The 16,717-nt window shown below is 42.5% G+C and overlaps 1 protein-coding gene across 2 annotated transcripts; it reads right to left on the reverse strand.

The window, feature by feature from the left end:
* Positions 1-239: 239 nt before the first annotated feature.
* On the reverse strand, positions 240-16,637 carry FAM104A (family with sequence similarity 104 member A). Of its 2 annotated transcripts, XM_046675278.1 has the most exons (4): positions 16,368-16,637; positions 11,466-11,565; positions 2,536-2,598; positions 240-885 (listed from the first exon to the last, which is right to left on the reverse strand). In XM_046675278.1, the coding sequence occupies exons 1-4, from the start codon at positions 16,586-16,588 to the stop codon at positions 643-645; spliced, it is 627 nt and encodes a 208-aa protein (XP_046531234.1). In that variant the 5' UTR covers positions 16,589-16,637; the 3' UTR covers positions 240-642. The 2 variants fall into 2 exon arrangements, with proteins under 2 accessions (XP_046531234.1, XP_046531235.1); XM_046675279.1 differs by lacking the exon at positions 2,536-2,598 and having other exon boundaries at positions 16,368-16,633.
* Between the last annotated feature and the right edge of the window lie 80 nt (positions 16,638-16,717).

The following is a 16,717-nucleotide window of genomic DNA, read 5'->3' on the forward strand; positions in this document are numbered from 1 at the left end:
TGTGTGAGAGTCTGAAAGACATTCTCTCCGGAAATACAAATATATAACAGAGAAGACAGCTATCAGGGAGGGCGCCTGACGTACGCGCTCTCAGCTGGGGTCTGACGGTCCTGTTACCAAGGAGAGCACTTTCAACAGGACAGCTACACACTAAGAGGTAGAATGGCAATTAATTTCAGTGCAAGACTGAATCAAGCTTTCTATATTTTGGAAAAAAACTTATGTTTTTTCATGGAAACTAGATACTCTTTTCTAGTTTATTGAATTTAAAAAATTGAAGATCCCGCATTTTTAAAAGGCCTTTTTACATAAAGTAGAATTTCTAATTGACAGATTTGGATATCCATCTGAACTGGACAGACTATGGAATCAACACGCAGATGAGATTTCCTCATACCACTACCTTGACATGGATTTGATACCCACCCTTAAAAGAATCCTATAAAAAATTGCTTCAAAGCCCCTTTGAAATTGCAATAGTGCAGCAAAACCACAAGTAAACAACTGCCTGTTAGCCTGTTATTTCAAATATAGACTGAAAAGCCAACAGGCATTTTTTGTGCAATTTTTTAAAACATCGTAAGTTGAACTATCAAATCTGCACAGCTGTCCCTTCACAGAAGGCAAGAAGCTGGCGGCACATCATGTCGGAGGCCGTCCTCGGTGCTGCAGGCTGTGAAAGTGGGCCTCCTTCAGGGTCTGGTTGATGTGGAAGTACGGGCCTTGGCACAGGGCGGACTGCTCGGGCACAGGCTGAGGGGTGTTAGGGCTGGACACGGCGCCCACGTGGTTTAAGCTGCTTTCTGGCCCACTGGCCCTGTCCGGGCTGTTGATGCTGCTGCTGCTGCTGCTGCTGCTGCTCCCGCCACTGTCACTGCTTGAAGACTGGAAGGAAGAAGAAACAGGGTCACAATGAGGCTATTTTGTTTTTTAAGAGCTTTACTATAGTTAAATTTACAATACCCTGTTTAAGAATATTTTTCCTATTCAGTTTGAGGAGTACTAGCCTCAAAAAGTATCCTGGGCTTTACAGTTTACAAAGTACGTCCACCTAAGATACTTCATTCTAACTCTTCATAACTATGCTGTGAGGTCAAGTGGCATTACGACCCCCTTACACATCCCTAGGAAGTGGCAGGGTCCAGATTCAAGCACAGGCCTTCCGAGGGCAAATCCCTCCCACTACACCTTCATTCCTTCACGCATCCTCTAGCCGCTTTCATCATTCATTCCAATAATTTCCAGTAATCAAAGGAAGAAGTTCTCAGCCTCCAAGGCAAAGGATCAACCATCGGTCCAGGGTATAAAAAAGGGGTCCTCATAACAAGATGGCTTCTGGGCACAGGTTAAAAAATAAAAACTTGTGACAATTTTGTGGCCATCATCTCATGGAAATGAAGTTATATTCTCTGAATTCAGAACACATATCCTGAAAGATTTTAATACACTTCTTATAGAGCTATACTATTTTTTATATTATTTTTGTGATTCAGTATGTGCATGTGTGCACAAGCATGCCTGATTCTTTTAATGTAATTAACATGACTTGGTGTCTTAGTCTTCTTGAAAAAGCTATGCAGAGAGCCCTAGTAAGAGTCACTCTCAGAAATCTTCCTTCTCATGCTAGGTTCTCAAAAGGGAAGGCAATGGTAAGGAACCATTTCAGAATTAAGGCATTTTACTACTTTAACATTGTATTTCTAATAAAGACAACCCCAACAACTTAATGAGCCATACCCTTCTCTATTTACACCTCAACACAATATTGTGCTAAAAGGAATCAATGTATGAAAAAGTGAGAATTCTAGTAATTAATGATCTGGTGTATAATTTTTTTTAACTTAGCCGTCTGATACATCTAAATTTATATTCCCTTAGAGAAAGACATTGGTTTTGAAATGTCTGCTTACAACCATGTAAAATCTACATATAAGAAAAAAGACAGGAAAGCAACAGACCGTAGTAGTTATGTTAGAATAGAGGGATTATAGTTGCTTATTTTTTCTACACTCCACTCTGTTTTGCAATGTGGTGGTTATGTATTTTCATTATAAAAATAAATACATAAAATGTTTCCCGATAGATACTTTAAAAGTAATTTTTATAATGCTAGTTCTACCCATTTTTTGATCAAAAGTTATACCTGAAAATATGTGCATAAAGCAATGTTCATGAAGGGTATCCATAATTAAGACTAAACCAAGACTCATCCTGGGCCATGGCTCATTTGGAGCCACTTAGCACAGGTCACATGTCCCACTGCCCATAGGCAGTAGGAGACAACCTATCTTTCTACAGTAAAAAAAAAAAAGTTCCTGAAAGCATTATAACGGGCTCACTGGAGTCAGATGGCAGGGTTAGCAGCAGCAGCCATTCCATTTACTCAAAGACTTAAGAAGTCAAAGCCAATTCAAACACAAAAATCGTTTTCCATCAAAGCCTCTCCCAACCTGCAGAGAACACCCTACATCTGCCGCTGGCACCAGGAGGCGGTGAGTATTTACGAGCAGGCTACTCCGCTAGGTAAGGACCCACCGCACACAGCACTGTGTTTCCTCTTAGTCTGCTGTCTTTACTGTTTTTCGTTACAGGTACTATCTGAAAATGAAGGCAAGAACTAGAATCAGTGCCTAGTAAGTCAAGTTTCCATCTCAAATTATATTTATTTCACACTATAGTAGTAAGGGTGACACTATTCTGAGAAAAGGTAAAAGTTCTTTTAAAATAAACAGGTTAGAAAAGACTTCTCTACAATACCTGTTTTAAAAAAAAGGGAGGATGACACGTATACCTGCAATGTCTAGCGCATTTTAACCACCTTGTAACTCGACTTCATAAAGACACATATAAAAATGTTTAGTGTGGGGCCGGCCCAGTGGCACAGCGGTTAAGTGTGCACTTTCCACTTCAGCCACCCAGGGTTCGCCGGTTCGGATCCCGGGTGCGGACATAGCACTGCTTGGCAAGCCATGTTGTGGCAGGCGTCCCATGTATAAAGTAGAGGAAGATGGGCATGGATGTGAGCTCAGGGCCAGTCTTCCTCAGCAAAAAGAGGAGGATTGGCAGCAGATGTTAGCTCAGGGCTAATCTTCCTCAAAAAAAAAAAAAAAAAGTTTAGTGTGGCCTTGTTTATAACAGCTAAAAACTGGAAACAACCTAAATGTCTAACAGTAGAGAAACTGGTTAAATTATAATACATGTGTATAAAGTATTATACATGGAGTATAATTCATAACAATGAAATTCTATTCAGCTGTTAACAATGATGACAAGAGATGTATATATACCAATATTGAAAGATGTCTTTAACATCTTCTTTGCAAGTTACAAAACACTATGTATAGTATGTCAGCTGGTTTTTAAAATGTTTTTCTTTGATGTATACATATATGTACACCAAAAATAGTCTGGAAGGATATATATGCCAAATTATTTAGAATTTGGACCTTCTAGTATTTTTAATATCTTTATTTTCTATAGTTTCTACAGAAACAAATTTCATTTGAGGAAAAAATAACTTGATCATGAGTCAGAGAACTAAAAAATGTTACTATAAAATAGAGTAAGATCTTTAGTTACTTCTAACTTCAAGACCGAGCCTTAAAAGTATATATAGGGGCTGGCCCCGTGGCCGAGTGGTTAAGTCCGCGCGCTCCGCTGCAGGCGGCCCAGTGTTTCGTTGGTTTGAATCCTGGGCGCGGACATGGCACTGCTCATCAAACCACGCTGAGGCAGCGTCCCACATGCCACAACTAGAAGGACCCACAATGAAGAATACACAACTATGTACCGGGGGGCTTTGGGGAGAAAAAGGAAAAAAATAAAATGTTTAAAAAAAAAAAAGTATATACAGTGATAGAAGATTTCACTTATATAAGATTTCAGAAAGACCGTTTTGCCTCCCTTAACTACTTAAGAAGCACTCAAACTGCTTCAGTTCTGCTCACTTGCATTGAGCAGCCCAATGACACTTTTAAATCAATAGAAGAGAGCCTGCGTGGAACCCAGGAAGCTGGTGAATGCACTTGATGTGTTATTTTAATACAGATAAAACGTTCCATATATATTCCTCAAAGGTGAGAACAATACATCTCTTTCAGAGATGCTTTGGTTCCTATTTCCTGCCGACAGACCAGTCTTCTCACTAAGGAGGAGGCTTTAGGGAACCTCTCACAATCTCTGCATGGACCAGTGTTTTTCAAACTGAGGGTGAACCCACTGGTGGGTAGCAACCAGCATAATAAAAGCAAACAGAGTGCAACCTGGTAAGGGTAATTGTTCTGTGAAACCTTTTTTCAATTATGCACAGATATATTTGGTATGCACTGGGTCACAAAATAAAACATTTCTATGGGAAAGGGCCAAAAAAGTTTGCAAGTTCCTATGTCAGCTTTAACACTGTTAGCCATCAAAGTGGTCTGCTTCATGGAATGAAGGAAAGACCGTTATTCCCTTTTGACCCTGAACGCAGAAAATCGAATTGTAAGTCTCTGTCGGTGCCTTAAGTTACACACACAAGGAAATCATTTTGTCTTATAAAACCAAAGAACTTAAGATAGGAAAAAAATCGTATTTCCCCTACTTAGTAGAGCTTTTTAGTAGATTGCTTGGTGGGCAGGGACCACTACTTGACAGTGCATGGTTTGAAAATTACAGCTGCTGAACTAGTACAGAAGTGTTTACCTTGTTCCACCTGTTCTTAAAAAGACGGCAAATTATTTTACAGAACGAGAAACGAGCGTCCACAGACTCTGGGACTGAGAAGACTCATCAAATAGGAATCTTATCTCCTCGGCCCTGACTCCATACAGAGACCGCGCACCAGAAAATTCATCCAAATCGACAGTTACAAAGCTCATTTTATTTTCTCTGAATTTCCATTTAGGATCAGTGCTAACATCTCACCAGGGTATTTTCATGACACATTTATATTACAAATCAAAAGAGAAAAAGGCCATGATCTGTGAACTAAAAGCCCCTTGCAAATCCATGTATCCAAGCACAATAAAGTTAAATTTAGGAAGATTCTGACCCAGAGTATTTCCCTAAATATACAAAGGCAACTCCTAGGAATCCTGTGGTGCAGATGTGTGTGAAAAGGGAGAGTTCCAGGTTAGCTTAGGCAATAATAAAAGCTAGCAGTACAACCCTTTAGCTGCAGGCGCCCCGGTAGGACTCAAAAGAGAATTGTCACGATACAGTCTATTTTGGAATCACCTGGAGGCTTTTAAGGAAGTGTTCATGCCAGGGCTCCACCTCTGGAAAACCTGGCTTAAGTAGGCACAGATTGTTCTGACGTCCAACCACTCTCCAAATGTTTCTGCGCCTGCTGTGTACAAGGTGGTATCACCAGGGCTACCGATCATTCAATGAGAATTTACCGAGTTTAATCAAGAAGAACATGGTGGCAATACAGCCATCGATGCGGTCGTACACAGCTACTGCAGTGAGGAATCCTGCGCTGGGTGCTGATGGAGAGAACTAGGAGAGGCTCCTTAAAATGAAAGGTGTCTGAACTGGGCCTCGAAGGATGAGGAAGAGTTTTCACAAGCAGGGGGTGACAACTGGGAGAATACCACCACCAAAATCAGAAGAAAGGAGCGTTTAGGGGAGGAAAAGCTAATAGTGTGGTGTGGCTGGGCCCACTCCCGGAAGAGTTAGTGAGACAAAATATACACGAGAAGTTCCGGCTGGATTATCAAGTGCCCTAAGTCTGCAGGAACAGGCTGTGAGCATGTAAGACGTGCTCGGATCCGGACTTAGGAGGGAGGATTCCAGGGATCTGTGGGAGACGGAGCAGGGAGGCGAGCCTGAGTAGAGGCCCAGCTAGCAAGTTTTCTAATACATCAAGCAGGAGAGCCGGCCCGCGGGAGGATCGTGGCAGTGTAAATGAAGGGGTGTGTGTGTCCCACCCCAGAGGGAGATGGGAGAGTTCAGGAAGGAAAGGAGGAGACATCCAAGTTGACTCTGGGCACCTACGACAATGCTTGGCAAACACAAGGTGCTCAGGAGACGTCTGCTGAATGGAAAGAGCAGTTATGCACCTTGAGAAGTCTACTGAGTCGAGGAGGAGGCCAGGATCCGGAGAGGAGGGAAGGCAGGTGGGCAAGCACCAGCCATGAAGACGGCTAGGGGTGAAGGGGAAAAGAAGGCAGAGAGAAGATGAGCTAGGAAGGGACAAGAGCATGTTGGTCGGGAAAGAAGCAGTGGGTAAGAAGAATCGGAAGAGATTAAGAGAAGGGAGAAATACTAGAAAGAGCTTCCAGGAGACTTGACAGAAGGTACAGCAGATAAAGAAAGGCAGACAGACACTTCTTTCTCTTTGGCAGAAAGGAACGATCTCTATAAATCGTGAAGCAGAGGACAGGGAAGTTGAAGTTCATTTTCTTAGTCTGCAGGGCTCAAATTATACACGCAAGGTAGAGAACACCCCGTCCCTCAGCTAGGCCTACCCTTAACTTTATTCTCCCAGAGCGGAGAGTCAGTTGAAGAGAGAACCCATTATACCCATGGTAGAAAGGAAATGACTCCAAAGACTATTTCTGCTAATCACCTTTAGAAAGCCCCCCAGGCAGGAATATTAATTACTGAGTCTCTCTGCTTCATAAAATTAGAACCAGAATAAATGTGTATATTTATTACCTAGAGCTAAATGCTTTCTCTTCTTCATTAGAAAAGCAGATCAACAGCGTGTTTTATTTTCTTTCACGCCCCAGCTTCCCCTCACCTCCGTCTCCTCAGTCACTGGTGCTTTTAATTTAGGTTAGCCTCACAAGAGAAAGGAGCTCTCACTCGCTGTGCGCACTCCAGCCCTGGAGTCATAGCGCACATCACCCTAAGGCCGCTGCAGCGTCCGGATTCCATGCAAGAGGCCACCCTCGCCAAGTCCATCCGAGCATCTAATGTAAGAGTCTGCTTGCACAGTGCCAACAATTTCAGAGGGCTTCAGGTCTGCTAATACCACTGAGGCCATAAGACTCCACATGAATTCCGGGGGTTAATTTAAATCACTTTCTAAATATGCAAGGAAAGAAAATGCAGGGGGTCACTTTTCTGTCAATCTTTATACGATGAAGTTGGACCACATAGTGTGTTTTAAGTTTTTTCCTAACTAAAATATTCTATTATCTATCACTTCATTTCATTGAAATTTCAACAGGCCAAAAAATAATCCTCACCTGGAGAAAAACATGTTTGAATCCTCATTACTTAACAAACAACATTCAGTTTCAGTGTGAAACTGCTTGGGGCAGCGCGGTGGGCTGCGAGTTGACGTGACGTCTTACAGACCGTTCAAGGACTTCGACTGTGGCAAAGTTTCTTCAGACATACATTACAAGGTAGACTAACTTTTGAAAAAGCTGTTCCTCTATTTTGAATGGACCTTTTTAGAAGTTACTTTCAGAGTTAATTTGCTACAGGGTTTTAAACACACAACCCTAACAGTTTTACCCCAGAGTCCGCCAAAACAGCTCCAGCTCTTAGGATGTACCTACCACCCTACAACAGACTAAAGATGAGATGGGCAAAAACTAAGAGCCTTAAGATACCTTTAAAAAAAATTACACTAAATAGTCTCCCATTGTCATCCAAATTCACACTATTAAAAAAAAATCATGGGGCCGGCCCTGTGGCCAAGGTTAAGTTCACGTGCTCCACTTTGGCGGCCCAGGGTTTTGCCAGTTTGGATTCCAGGCGTGGACATGGCACCACTCATCAGGCCATGCTGAGGTGGCATCCCACGCAGCACAACCAAAAGGACCTACAACTGGAATATACAACTATGTACCAGGGAGCTTTGGGGAGAAGAAGAAGAAAAAAATCACCTAAAATTCAGCCAATTCTTATCAGTTAAAACAAGTGGATTTATAGAATCTTAATTTTAATGATACATAGATTCCCTTGGTTCTGTTATTTTTTTGGTCATACCTCTATACTCCCACTAAGAATACCCTTGGGATTTGGGGACTATGACATCAAAAATTTTCCCCTTCTAGAAGAGACAAGCAAAAGGCAGAGGCTGTTCCGGGTAAGCCACTTCTGTTTCATCTCCCCAATTTCTCACTCTCTACTTGTTTTTACTTCATAGTGATGTGAAAAATCCAAATGGTCTCAGTAAGTTAAAGGTATAAAAACAATGAAGTCTTCATATTTTAAAAAGGTACTGCTTTTATTTATCCAAGTAGCAGCACTTTTTATAAGGCATATACCTACCTACTAGAAGCCAGATTTACCTGGAAACATCTAGTGTAATTTGTAGATAAAGATATTAAAGCTGAAAGCAAAGAGCCTTATGCCCTACTACAAGATACAATTCAAACCAAAAAGGCCAGCCCCTAAGAGAACAAATTTAAATATGTTCAATCTAGCTAGTTTTTATCCATCCAAATAACTGTTCAAAATCAGGGAATGTCACTACCTTTGTACAGGACCCAAAAGGAACACAAATTGATAAATCATTTCATGTCTTGCTCACCAGGGAGAAAACGAACCTGACTCAGACATTAACTAACACGATTCATCTAGAATCATGTTTTTCATTCCTATACCTATAAATTACATCTCAAGTTAAAAAATAGTACCCTAAGGTTCACAAGTCATCAAATTTAAGTCCCTGGAATTCAAATTCAAGATCTCCAATGCAAAGACCAATTAGAGTTTTGAAAAAAATCACCAGATCCCAATTTCTTCTAGCTGGAAATCTAAAAGTGCTTTCTAGCTAATACCATATCATAGCATTTACTTGGGAAAATATTTTCCAGCTTAAAGATAGGGGGAGGAAACTTACTCTTCTCTGTCCCTATGATTCAGGGGAAGTCTAGCACTAGCCGGCCCGGGACATATTTAGCCCAGCCGCTCAGCACTTGCATCCTGTCTCCTGTGAGACAGCACCTGCTGTGGGCAGCAGCAAGCAACGGAGTCGAGCTCCGGGGCTCCCCACCCCGCCTCCTACTAGCTGTGTATCTTTGGCAAGTGACTTTATTTTCCTGTGCCCCAGGTTTGCCACCTGAAAAGCAGGAATAACAGTATCCACTAAAATGACAAGAAGAAAATGCCAAGTAGATTGTAAGTTTGTCTTTACAGAACTAATCTGGCAAGTCAGTTCACATTCTCCAGCTTCATAGTATCTATGAAAAAAGAGGCATATACTATCTCCATTTTACAGGTAATTATGAATTACTTATGGCATCATTTAATAGTTTAACATAATTCAAACATCTCACATCTTATTTCCCACTACTTGTCAATATTACTACATTTAGGAGAAAAAGTAACTTTAGGAAATTAATTATAAATAACAATTTTAAATCTCTCTTAGAATTAAAACAAATTCCTTCCAAAAGAAAGTTCTTCAAGTTATAGGAAACAGAATTCAGAAATTATTTAAGTATTTCAGAAAAGACACAAGAAATAGTTAGTCTTAAAGAAACTTACCTCATTGGCCCTACCTTAAAATTAAAAGGTAACATTTTCATTAATAATATATTTTATTATATAAATTAATAAAATTAATAATCCCCTAGTAATGAATTGTTTTATTATTTTCCCTTTTATACACAATTGTCAAAAAGCAGCCAAATGCTCCTAAACTTGATATTTTGGGGCTATAAACAATGATGCTCTATTCCAGGGGTGACCATCTAATTATTCAGGGCTTGGCTCGCCATGTTGAAGGCCTCCCCTGCCTTTCGCTTCTCTGGCTCTGCCTGGCTCACCCGGCCTCCCTCCTTGTTAATGCCACGGCCGGGGAAGCACAACACAGCAGCCCCCTCATTCAGAGGCAGTAAGTGTTCAGTCTGCAAGGCTGAGAGGGACCGTCCTAACCTGCCACGAGGGGTCTGCCAGTGAGTACGCATCCCCAGGACAGATAAAAATTATCTGGACCGACTGTTAATTAACAAGGGCAGTCTAGTCCGGCCTTCAGACTAACGACTACACAGTGGTTTAACCGCTGAATTTCTCTGGACAGGTAAGAACAAAACATATGAACCAAGAGGCTGAATGACTACACACTGTGTTCTTCTGTGATACCAGTGCACAGGAGCGACGGTTATTTCCTACAAACAGCAATTAAAACAAAACAAACTAATACTAAGGAGTCTTACTTAACATAAGAGATCAGAAATATTTACTTTTTTAAAAATGACATTTATATTCCTGTTCTCAGGCACAAAAACTGTAGATATAGGGAAAAAAGATCACTACAAAGAATTAGACTATACCTTTGAACTAATGTGAACATCATACGGCGGGATTTACACAGACACAGGTAAAGAAATATTCATGCCGACACCGTGCAAGTAACCACTGCACACTCTTGTACTGCATAGGCTCACAACTCAAAAGAACCAGGGAAACTCAAGTGCTGTTACAGTTTTATCATCAGATGTTCATGGGCGCCTCTAATCTTTGGTTTTCTTTCATCTGTGAGATTCTCCAATTATCACATTAAACAAAAGCTCAATTCTGTTAATCTTAAGAAAAAAGGAAAAGAAAAAAAGTGATAAAGATTTTTAAAAGGGGGATAAAAGCTACAGAAACTCCACATAGAAGCATCTCCTCTGCACTGTTTGTTAATTGTTCCTGACTGAGTATTACCTACGGGAGAGTTACTGACTTTCCCCCTTGGGAGAGTTACTTTGCATTTCTGGTAAAGACTGGATATAGGTCAGATCCCATTATCAAGAACTAATTAAAGTACAAATGATTTTGGCTGTGCGGGAACTGGGGTATACAGACTTCTGTAAGTCCTGAGGCCAGGGCTTAGGAGCCTTCGCTGCTGAGGTGACAGCTGTGGAGGGTGAGGTGTGTGGGACATAATTTAATAGCAGCATCACTTCGATGTCAGCTTCCTTTCCCCACTGCAGACCAGCCTTTCGACTGCACAGAACATTTCTCCCCAGGATGCCTCCTGAAGCCCTCTCTCAGAGAACCAAAACTTCGGAGGCTCTTTCCCCCACCCCTGTCTCTCCGCCCTCCTCTCTGCCTCCCAAAGGAGCTCTTTTTAGAACAACATAATGAAAAAAGTAAAAACACTTAAAAATAGGATTTTGGATACACATACATTATTCTGAATGTTTATACAGTTTCTCTTAAAGACATGAATGGAAGCAACAAAATATACTTGTCTTAGAACAATTAATGGTTTACAAACTATTAGAAAAGTCGGTTTCTGAAATATCAAATAGGGGGGTTCAAAGATGGGCTTTCAAAGGTCCATGAAACTTCCAATAACTACAATTGTGGAGTGTGTGTACGTATGAATATGTGCAGACATATACCATGTTGCCGGGGAGAGGGCACACAGCTCCCTAAGGGGGCCACGACTCAGAAAAAGGTTGAAACCACTGCAATCAAGTAAGATCACTCTTATTTATTTAAAGAATAATCTTAATTACATGGAAAAAACTGGGTTACTTAGCTCACGCAATGAAAGCAGCACAGACTCTGACCGCACTTCCTACCTCTGTGTCCCAGGAATCATGAAAGACGGGGTTTCTACTACTCCTTTTGGTCTGGGGGGGAATATGGTGGTCTTCTTCATTGCCATTCCTTCTCCTCTTCCTGAAATTAAACCACAAGGAGGAAAAAAGAAATTCAACAATTGACCTTTTGGACAGTTAAAATTGTAAGCCAGGACAACATATAAATCTGCCTGTTCATGTGAGAAAATATCATTCGTCATGTGATACCCCAATAGGTAAAAAGTTGGAAGGACACTATCATTGGGCAGGAAGAGCAAAAATATAAAATAGCAGCAATAAGGTCAAGCTCAAATTACAACGACTAATTTCTAAAAAGAAGCTTGACAATTTTAAATGCCTATTGGGATAAATAAGAGCAGGGAGACGTTAAGGACTACGCTTTCAAACTCCACTAATTAAGGTTATTGTCTTTCTATATTTTCTGAAATTACAATTGCAAGTTACCTCATTTTACTCCCTTCCATATGACAACATCTAAGACAGGAGTGGCTGCCTTTGCCTATTTACTCTTAAAATCGATATAAAAATGGGTGCTACACATGAATCTCATTAGAGGTTCATGGTAGCCTCTAATCTTTAGTTTTCTTTCTTCACTGATTTTCCCCCAATTATCACATTCAACAAAAGCTCTATGCCATGGGGCCTGTGCAGTGGCGCAGCAGTTAAATGCGCATGTTCTGCTTCAGTGGCCGGGGGTTCGTCGGTTCGGATCCTGGGTGTGGACATGGCACTGCTTGGCAAGCCATGCTGTGGCAGGCGTCCCACAAATAAAGTAGAGGAGGATGGGCATGGATGTTAGCTCAGGGCCAGTCTTCCTCAGCAAAAAGAGGAGGATTGGCAGCAGATGTTAGCTCAGGGCCAATCTTCCTCAAAAACAAAAAAAGCTCTATGCCTTCTAAAAGTATTAAATTACTTTTCTGGACAATCACTGGAAAGGCTGCTCTTGGACACATTAACGTGATTATTCTGGCTTCACTACCTAGTATTATGATATAAATTACTTCACCAGATTGTTACTTTGAGATTGTAGCATGAGCTGCTTAAAATTTCCAGGTTTAAGAAAAATCACACATCTTTCTGTTAAGTGTTCTCAGATGTGCAGTAGAGACAAAATTTGTACGTGTTCTATGCAAGAATCAAGTGCTGTCAGAAGGACTTCTAAACCCCAGTTAAAAAACAGAAATAAATTAAAGGAGGTATAATTTTAAGTCAACTTGCCTGGAACTGTTCTGTCCAATATGGCAACCACCAGCACATGGTGGTTATTTAAATTTAAATTAATTAAAATTAAATAAAATAAAAAATCCATCCTTAGTCACACTCGCCACCCTTTCAGTGCTCCATGGCCACGAGGAGCTAATGGCAACTGTGTGGGACAGCACAGACAGGACGTTCCCATGGCTGCAGAAAACTCCACTGCAAAGTGCCGCCACTTTACACAAAGCAGCATAATCTACTATAACGAAAACTCTTAAATGTTCAAATTTCTACAGCTAGAGGGAAAACAGCTTGTTGGAAAGTATTGAATTTGAGCACACAGTATCTTCCATATAGTTTTATACTTTCTATATGAGTAGGGTGGCCTACTGTGGCAGGCCCTTCATCGGAAGGTTTTGAGTTGAAGTCTGGATACTGACGAAAATTTAAGTTATCACCCTGAGCTCAATTCCCTGTACTCTGCAACATTCTGAACACACCTAACTTTATTAATGAGTATGGATCCAGTTTAGGCTTGGAACGATAAACAGTGGGTGTGTGGTCCTGATAAAGCATTAACCAACCTGTAGAGGGCTACACCATTTATCTCATTCTAAGGCTCACCCGTTTGTAAAAGATCATCATCATTTCTGTCCCTTACCTTTCTCCCAGGAGATTAGATCTTATCTACACATTATTTTGAAGTACTTAGAGGTTAAAAACTAGATGAATACCATTCAATGGTTGTGCTGTTATCATAGATTTGAACCAAGAAATTGCTACTTTCATCCTAACATGACCAGAGAATGTTTGTGGGAACGTGATGCAATTACAGAGCAATGTCTGATGGAAGGCTAGTTGACACTCGAAGAGAAGCTCATCGAGAGGCAGTATGCTGGTCCCCAAACTCTTCTTTTATCAGTGTGCCGACAGCTGATTGTGCTCTGAGCTGCTGAGTCACTCTCACCAAACTTATGAGCCTGACCAAAACTTTCCAATTTCCTCATCTATGATGGGGGATTTATCCTTCCAGCGACAACAATATGAATGTCAAGGAGGCTGCAAGGCAAAAAGAGCGTAAGAACAAAGAGGATGGGCTGGTTTTGCAGATTTCAACTAAACTGTGGGCAAGTCACATGAAATGTCCCTGCCTCACAATCAGGTGATTTCTCGAAATACCACAATCACCTCTTTGGCCTGTGGGGGGCCCTCTGCTTCGGACTGTACTAGATTAAGAATGAGCCCTACCTGTTCTTTATTCTCCTTTTTCTAAGCTCTTTGCAGATTCCATCCTTGAAACATTCTTCTTTCAACAATATCATAATAAATGGCAAAGTTACAGGTTCATGGTCAACTCTATCCGCACAGACTATAACTTTTAACATTAATGCCATAGACCAGGTCATAAGTGTAGGGGCCACTCTATAACTGATTATATTCTCCCTTGCCATCTAGCTACAGATGATTGTTTAGCATGTTATTTCGAAGGATGGCTGATTACGCCACTTTTCATCATTTCATTTCTCTCCAATCTTGCTGTCATCTCCTAGAGACTGGGCATAGAAGAAATCTTGAAGGATAGACACTAGTGGTTTTCAAACTTTTCAGAAGTAACAGAATTATTTCTTCCTACCGAAAAAATATCCCTCAATATATATAAGAGATAAAGGATCTGTGTTGGTTAGAGTAGGGGCTTCCTTGCCACACATCTACTTCTTTATGGCCATCCCAGTAAACAGTCATGCGTCACAGAATGATGTTTGGGTCAACGGTGGACCGCATATACAGCAGCGGTCCCATAAGATTCGTACCATGTAGCCTAGGTGTGCAGGAGGCTATACCATCTAGGTTTGTGTGAGTGCACTCTATGATGTTCGCACAATGACAAAGTCACCTAATGACGCATTTTTCAGAATGTGTCCCTATCATTAAGCGACGCAAGACTACACTGTGGAAGAGTTTGAAAAACCACCATCTTAAAATTGAGGAAACGGAACCAGAGAAGTGAACTGACTTGGAGATAGCAGGAGCTGGCAGAGCTGGTCCATCACACTCCATGAAACATGGGGTGAAGAGAAAAGTAGGTAAGAAACTCAAATGACTTCTTTTATGGTAAGGAAGTTACCAGTATAAACACATCGAGGTTATCTGTGTCCTAGATAAGAGGAATCTTCTGTATCAATATAAACACACTCAGATTATTTGTGTACAGCTCTGGAGAAATAGAATATTTTTGTAGGAAATATTTAGACTTTTTCAGATATGTGAGACATCCCAAGAGACCATCAGAAGTATAAACTAGGTTTACGAAGGAAAAAGATTGCGGCCAGATCAAGCTTACTAGACCTAAGGATCTTGTAACTAACTCCGGTATTATGTCCATAACTGGGCCCCTAATTTCAAATTTAGTCTACTCTTCTTTCCGTACAAGTAGAGGTTTTATGCCCCACTACATGAGTCACAGCAATAATCCTACGCAGGAGTTTGCAGAATCCTAGATTTTCACTATTAAACCAAATAACCTCAGGATGCTTTCCAGAATCTTAATCCCATGAATTAACTATGCTCCAGAGCAGGGCACTTGTGGAAAGACTATCAATTACATTTAGAGCTAATGAAAACATGGAAAAAGAATAAAAGATCCAGCATAATCTACCACGGTAATCCTATTTTATTCACTAAAATCTCACTCAGACTATTACGGAATAAAGGAAAGAGCAGCGAAGCTGGAAAGACCCAGGTAAATCAACTGAGCTCTCTAAATGTTTCCTCATTAAAAAAATGAAAGTGTTGGACTTGGTAATCTATAGGTGTTCACTCCAAACTTCACAACGAGGGACTTTTCGAATTTGAAATAATGCTGATCCTCTTCATTCTGGGGTATCCAATCCCAACTTTCTCCTCCCCACCTTCTTATAGGAGGAAATGAGAAGGAGAAAAAAGAAAAGAACGACATCGGAGCTTGGGCCGGCCTCCACTCAGCCCATGTCAAGCAAGCCTAAAAGCCCCACGCGTCCGAGGCCACGCTCCTGGGAAGGCAGCGCATCGCGATATGATCCTACCGCCCGCCCTCGGAGTCAAACGGCTCCCCGCACAAACAGTTTAGAATCCTGCCTGCTCTTGACGCCACCGCCGAGGGAGAATCCACAAGCCGCTGTGGTCACTTGCCCTTCTGTGTTCACAAACGTCCAGGGCACAAGTTCTTCAGTCTAACCGAATCCTTCCCTGCTGCAGGGTTAAGCGCCATCCTTCTTCCTGACCTTGGGGAGCCGGCAGCTCCCAGCCCTGTCCCCTCACAGACGCCCTAGGGGCTCCCTCTCGAAGATCAGACATTCCTCCCATCCCCCCACCCTCCTAAATTTAGGACAGGGACGCTGTAGGGCCACCGTCTCCCTCCCGGGACCGACCAGACTTCATTCCAAATAGGGAAACATAGAGGGAAAAAAGATGGGGTGGGGGGGAGACCGGGACCCTGGAGGGTCACTCCTCCAGCACCCTCGGGGACCAGGTACCCGGTCACTCGCGCATCCCTCTCCCCTCCTCCCCCGGACCGCAGAGCACCCAGATGGAGACCCGCAGGGCCCACGCTTGCTCGCACCCCGCTTCGCGCGTCCCCTCGGCTCCATCCCCCAAGACAGAGCATCGGAGCGGGGCAGGAGAGGAAAGGGGTCCCCGCGGTCTCACCTGGGGCGGAGGCGCTCGCTCATGGCAGCCGGTGGAGAGGAACGACGCAGCGCCGCTCCGCGAGAAGAGGGAACAGAGGGTGTTGTGTTTCGGCGGCCGCCACGCCCACCCCCTCGGGCCTTAGCTCTCGCCGCGGCTCTGGTGGACGCTGCCGGCGGTGAGTACCCCTCGGTGGGACCCGTACCACCGCTACTTCCGGCGTCTGCTCCGCGCCCCCCCATGTCACAGGCGCCGTGGTACCGCCCTCTCGCGGCTGCGCAGTGGCGCGACCCCGGCCGCGCCGACCAGTAACCCCGCCCACGGGAAGAGGCGGGCGCGGAGAGGGAGGAGCCACTAGGAGCTTCTGGGAC

This window comes from Equus quagga, chromosome 11, assembly GCF_021613505.1.
Source record: "Equus quagga isolate Etosha38 chromosome 11, UCLA_HA_Equagga_1.0, whole genome shotgun sequence".
NCBI lineage: Eukaryota > Metazoa > Chordata > Mammalia > Perissodactyla > Equidae > Equus > Equus quagga.

What these genes read in the sequence shown, in the direction of transcription:
- FAM104A (XM_046675278.1), bottom strand. Translation starts at nt 16,588, where the DNA reads ATGGGGGGGCGCGGAGCAGACGCCGGAAGTAGCGGTGGTACGGGTCCC. An exon ending in ATGATTCCTGGGACACAGAG is followed by an intron (nt 2,599 to 11,465) that starts GTAGGAAGTGCG and finishes CTTCATTTTCAG; the next exon opens with ATAGTACCTGTAACGAAAAA. An exon ending in GAAACACAGTGCTGTGTGCG is followed by an intron (nt 886 to 2,535) that starts GTGGGTCCTTAC and finishes TCTTCCTTCCAG; the next exon opens with TCTTCAAGCAGTGACAGTGG.